The sequence below is a fragment of the Cucumis melo genome, chromosome 1 (assembly GCF_025177605.1).
Source record: "Cucumis melo cultivar AY chromosome 1, USDA_Cmelo_AY_1.0, whole genome shotgun sequence".
Classification (NCBI taxonomy): Eukaryota; Viridiplantae; Streptophyta; class Magnoliopsida; order Cucurbitales; family Cucurbitaceae; genus Cucumis; species Cucumis melo.
The window spans coordinates 30,947,819-30,953,852 of record NC_066857.1 but is presented as its reverse complement, the minus strand read 5'-3'; the positions used below and the strand labels follow the sequence as shown (position 1 = coordinate 30,953,852).

Sequence of the window (6,034 nt, the reverse complement as noted above, 5' to 3'; positions counted from 1 at the left end):
TCATTTAGATTGGAGTAGCCAATTTTAAATGATCGTGTAAAACGTGTAAAACAAGTAAACGATCGTGTACCAAAAGAACTAAAAAAATCGTGTACTAAATTTTGAAAAAAAAAACAAATCTAAACGGTCGTGTAACCAAATTTAAACATAACCAAATTAAACGATAGAATTGAAAAGATATATTGTAGCCATATCTAAATGATCGCGTACCAAACAATAACCAAATCTAATCGATCGCAAATATATTACGCGTGCTTTCTTGACGGCGTGGTTGACATGACATTTTTTGTATTTTACACGGTGGGCCTCTGTGTTTTTTTTTTTCGGAATTATTCTATATAGTGTAAATACTTTGCCGCTTTATCATATTTTTGAAACGACCTCTTTATCTTATCCTTAAATAATTATATTTCAACAAATATAATTACATTTTCTTTTCCCACAATAATTATATTTATATTTCCACATATACATATAACTATCAAATCTCCAACAAAATTTCTCCTCTACAATTTAATTAAATAACACGCATAATTATTTAATTTAATTCAATTTCAACATCACTTAAAAATCCCCAACTTTACTCAATCCTTATAACATACAGTTAATCAAAATCTCAACAAACACTATAAGTCAAAACCTCTAGTTAATTAAATATTCATCCAACAAATATTTAATTAATTTTAATTTTGGCAAAATCAAATAATTCTCAATAAATGAATACAAAATAACGTCTAATAAATTAAATCTAGTTAAACAAAGCTAAGATAAATAACTCCAAAATTATCTTAATTTTAAGGTGTTACAATCTTTCCTCCCTAAGAAACTTTCGTCCTCGAAAGTTCTAATCTTTAAACAACTTGGGATACTAGCCTCTCTTGTCATAATTAATTACAATTTCTACTAAAATCCAAGACCGTTAGCTAAATAGACATACCCATATATATATTCGATTAATCTAACTCATTACACCAAATAAATTCCTTAACTTCTAATTTTAATTAATTTAACACCAAATAAATTCTATAACTTCCAATTCTACTTAATGTAATACCCATAATAAGTTCTTTAAATTTTTGGTGCGTTACATTACTATTGTTGTTCTAATTTCTACATACAAGTTTGTTGAACTGACCGAACCGTAAATTGAAGACCGAAGTGCAACAACATATATGTTACTTAAATATACGATTGTGTACCTATGAAATATACCATATTTCATTAGGTAGTTTCCAAAGCTTTCCTATAATCAATTAGTACATCCATCCATCTCATTTTCATTATATATTTTAGATTTCACTTTTATTTATTTTGATAGATTAAATTTATTGTTATACGGTCATACGTACCCTTTTTACATTTTCTTTAATTAATGAAATAGAAGATTTTCATAATTTTAATTTTAGGTATTGCTTTTGAGCTCTATAATTGATATTAAATAAATTTTGTTATTAACTTTTTGAATCAAATGGAAAATAAAAAGATTTGTGATGTTTATAAAAATTTGTAAAGTATCAAATAAATCTATTTTTCTAATAAATAATAGGAAAAAAAAAGTTCATCTCCACAAAAAATATATATAAATGTTAAAATTAAAATTACAAATATTTTTTAGAGTTTAAAAAGGTTGTCAACTGTTCTAGTCAAAAATTCTTAAATGAAATATTTATTTTATCATTTGAGATATAATATAATATTAAAACTTCGATGGAGAAGTATTTAATAAGACAATATTTATGAGTTGTGTTCTCTTTTGCATTGTGCTCCGCCTTTGCATCTTCAGGTGTAGTTGCAGCCCACGTTGTTGGTGCTCGTTCTGTCGGGTGCAGTACATTTGATGGCATATATGCTCGAGAAGTCTCTTGAACGTGTTGTACCTTTGCTTACTGCTAGAATGAATGACACTCGCTCCCCGCGTTGCTCTAATGCCATACAAATGCCTACATGCATGCAGGTTGGATCGTGGTTGACAACGCGTGCTTCTGGCAGGCTTTGGCAACTGCGCACTCTTGACATCGGTCTGTAGGCTTCCCATTGACCCATCTTAAAACACGAACCAAGGAGTCTAACATGTGTGTTTGGGCAACGCGGGCCACGACGACACCCAAAGATGCCAAGGTAGAATGTGATGTTGGCTATGGGGTTCGCTGTTCACCCGAAGATGGATGCCGACAAAAAGGGGTCGATGAGACACGACACTTCCATTGCGTGAGGTGATAGCTCCAAGTGGGCCATTTTTGTAAGCAGAATTGGCATGCCGGGTTACGGTGCCTAATTGTGTACTAACCTAGATTTCACAAAGGGTGTTTGGTCGATTAAGACAGTGAGAGCATTTGTATTTCATAGTCAGAGGTGAAATTCTTGGATTATGAAAGATGAACAACTATGAAAGTTCATTTCCCATGAGTGTTTTTATTAATTAAGAACAAAAGTTGGGATTTGAAGACAATTAGATACCGTCCTAGTCTCAGTCGAGCTGAACAAATAAAACTACCATGATTGTTCTAATTATTACTTAGTTATAAAAATTAAATATTTAATAATTTTAAAAGTTAAACAAGATAAATTGTTAAAATTATTTGATAAGAAAAAGATTAGTTTGTTTCGGAGAGATTATTGATTTGTATATTTTTTTAATCTTGCTTAGTTAATTAGCAAGGTTGTATTAATAAAGATAATCAATTATATCCCCAATAAAGTTTCGCTTCTTCTCTAAGATTTCACAAATTTAATTTCACATTTTTTAATTTAATATCATTTCCACCATCTTCTCTTTTTATGGAGTGAGGCATAGGGCATTGAAACCTTGAAATCATACATACTATAAGAAGTTTTATATAACTATCTTATAATCTTATTTCTTGATCATATCAATGAACTTCTTTCACTCTGGCTAATTAAATATATGTTGGTTAATAATATCTTTCTTGGATATTGATCTTTTATTTTCCTTTTATTTTCTATGTTTCTTGACTTAGGAAAGAGCTCAGAATTAGTTTTTATAGTCGATATACATTGATAAATAAGAAATTTATATGTGTGCAACTCGAGCTAGCTAGCTAGGGCTTAATTGTCTTTATAGTGTATAATTTTGTTAGGTTAAATAATTAGAAACAAAATTTTAAAAGAAACATTAGTCATTTTAATTTCTTTCATCAAATAAATGAAATGTATATTTAAGTTTTTTTTTTCTTTTTGCACTTTTCTACATTTTATGATTCCAATGAGTGGAGGTAAAGACTCATTTACAGTGAGGTAATAGCGAAATTTATAACTCTAGTTTTACATAAAAGAAGAGAAAAATCTAAAACAAAGATACATGATTTCACAACTTTACTAAATTATCTAATACTATTATCACCTCTATGTTCATGTTAAACAAAATTTTGGTGTATTTTAAATTGTTTGATCGTCAATGATCATGTGATCGTGTGAATGTCTGTCGTCATACATCAACTACTTGAGTTGTTAATGGTTGATCGTGTGGTTGCAGATAATTACTTCGCATATGATTGTATAACCTTTAACGATCGTTTGTCATAACATCAATGAAAAGGAACTGGCGAGCTTGATCAACGGTGACAGATGATTGACCAACCGTGATTATTGATCGTTGGTGCCTTTTTTGTCTTTCTCTTCACCACCCATTAGCCATCAATCATCATCGATTACCCTCAAGCAATCATCGACGACTAGTTTATTTTTGTTTCCTCTCTTCCTTTCGACTTATTTTTTTCTTTACTTTCTTTTTCATTTTCATTGTACCAAAAAAATATGGACTAAAAATGTTATTTAAAAGCACACCTCAAAAGTAAAATTTCATTCTTAATCATAATTGAAAGAAAAATTCATCAAAGACGAGAGAGAGCCAAATGATAATACGTTAAGGCATCATAAACAATGTTATGGATCATCTAAGTTTAAAAGAATGGAACTTTAAGTATAAAATTGAAATAATAATAATCACATTAGATTAGAGCCAAATGATAGTAGGAAACAATATTTTAAATATCATTTGAATTTTAAAGTTAAGGCAGGAAAAAAGAATAAACTATAAAGTTATCTAAGAGTTAGCAAATTACAATATTTTCTCATCATTCATGCAAATCAATGAATATTACAAATGAAATAACTAAACCAAGAAATTTACTATTACAAACAAACTTCCCATTCAAATTTCAAATATCCAACTGCAAATCAAGAAACAAAAAAAAAGACAAATATACCCTTCCAATCCTGCCACCTATAATGAATAAATTCAGTCAAAAGAAGGACAAATGCCGTAAACTTCATAAAAAGCCGTGCCCGGTTATGGCTTCTTTAAATTCCGACGATGATGAAGAAGATGAAGAACAAACCCCCCCGATTCATTGAACTTCCCACTTCAGTCGCTCCTAGAAACAGCAATTTATCAATGAAACCCACAAACCCCATTACCAATTTCAGGTCAGTTCATGTTTCATCACTTCCATTTTCCTTTTCTACGATTCTGTTTTGAACCATTTCTGTGTTGTAATTTCTTTCTTCTTCTTTTTGTTTCTTTAGATAGATTAAGGATTTCTCGAGTTCATTGTTGAGGTTACAATTGAATGCTTTTGGAGTTTGGTTCTGCTATGGAAACATTGGTGATTGTAGAACAGTACAGAGATGAGTTTTGTTATCGGGTCAAACCTTTAGAATCGAGTCGATTTGGGAATGTGACGATTAAAGATCATAATCGATTGAGATTTCGCCCTACCCCATTGGAGATTTCTTCAATTCCTGTTTATTATTTTTCTTCCCCCAAAACACCACCCCCTTTTGCTCCGATTCCGATTAATGGAAAAATTTGTGTTGACGAGAGCATTGATTTTGATGAACATTGCTGTTATAAGAGACTATCTTTTCCTGAGCTTTGGGCTGGACCAACTTACTCAAATTCACCCCCTGCAAGTTCATTGCCAATCCCCAAATTTTCAATCCGAGGAAATAGAACAGTATCACTCGAATCACCCACAAATTCAGTTGAAAAAGTTCACCAAATTGTGAAATCTGCACCACCATCCCCAACTAGGGGCAATACTCATCCTTCTTCAAGAGAGCCATGTCATTGTGCTGATTCTGCTACAAGAACACTTAGACGAATCCTTAACCTTGATGTTAACTCTGAGTGAGTGATGTTTTTAGTGAGTATCAAGCTCACTTGTGTGTTCTGATGTGGCGGGGGGGTGGGGAGGCGGTTTAGTGTATGTCTGTAAAAATATAATGAAAAATCATGGTTGATATGGGTAGGATTTAGAATTTTGATTCTCCTTTGTAGTTTTTGAGAAGTGGGATTTGTAGCTGATGGTTAATATTCTCAGTTTTATTCGATCTCAAGCGTCTTAAAGCCTGCGTATGGTTGCTTAGATATGGAGGTTGATTCAAGCACAGAACAAGAGTAAAGCAGCAAGGAATCCACCTGTACCTTAAACTTGTTAGAAAAAGAAGATAGAGAGAAAAAGAGAATGTAAATTCTGTACTCTTATCTTCTCACTTATTCTTCTTGTTCATCATACAACTTTAGAGCTCTGATATAGGCTTGTAAACTTAGATACTACTACTCAAAACGAAATGAAATGTAGCTTGCAAGAATTCGAGGTTTCATTTCGATTCCTTCAACTTTGTTGATGATCCTTGTTCATCTCCCATCTTGTTCTAAGGATAGTCTATATCTAACTATGTATCAGTCTAATTTTTTTCTTTCACAATTTCTATATTTGAATATCTGCTTTGTCCCAAAATCTCACCCCTCTGTCGGTCCTCGACGTTTTTCATCTTATACACCATTTGAAGAGAAGTAGATGGCAAGAGAAATTATAACATGTTATTGCGTTCTACTCTGTTTGCTTTACCATGCTAGATTCCCTTTGCACTGTTTGTTTAGACTTTTAATCGATAAAGTTCATCTAATGACCTCTCGGTAAGGTAAAATATACTCTTGAATTCCAACTTTTAGGAGTATTGTAAAATTGCTTCCCCCTTTGAATTATTGTATTTTAAAAAGAATTTTATC

General features: G+C 31.6%; 1 protein-coding gene across 2 annotated transcripts; it reads left to right on the top strand.

Moving 5' to 3' along the window:
• The first annotated feature begins 4,276 nt into the window (after positions 1 to 4,276).
• Positions 4,277 to 5,613, top strand: LOC103492654 (uncharacterized). 2 transcript variants are annotated; one of them, XM_008453110.3, is made up of 2 exons: positions 4,277 to 4,446; positions 4,550 to 5,613. In XM_008453110.3, the coding sequence occupies exon 2, from the start codon at positions 4,590 to 4,592 to the stop codon at positions 5,151 to 5,153; it is 564 nt and encodes a 187-aa protein (XP_008451332.1). In that variant the 5' UTR covers positions 4,277 to 4,446; positions 4,550 to 4,589; the 3' UTR covers positions 5,154 to 5,613. The 2 variants fall into 2 exon arrangements, with proteins under 2 accessions (XP_008451332.1, XP_008451331.1); XM_008453109.3 differs by having other exon boundaries at positions 4,546 to 5,613.
• The last annotated feature ends 421 nt before the right edge of the window (positions 5,614 to 6,034 follow it).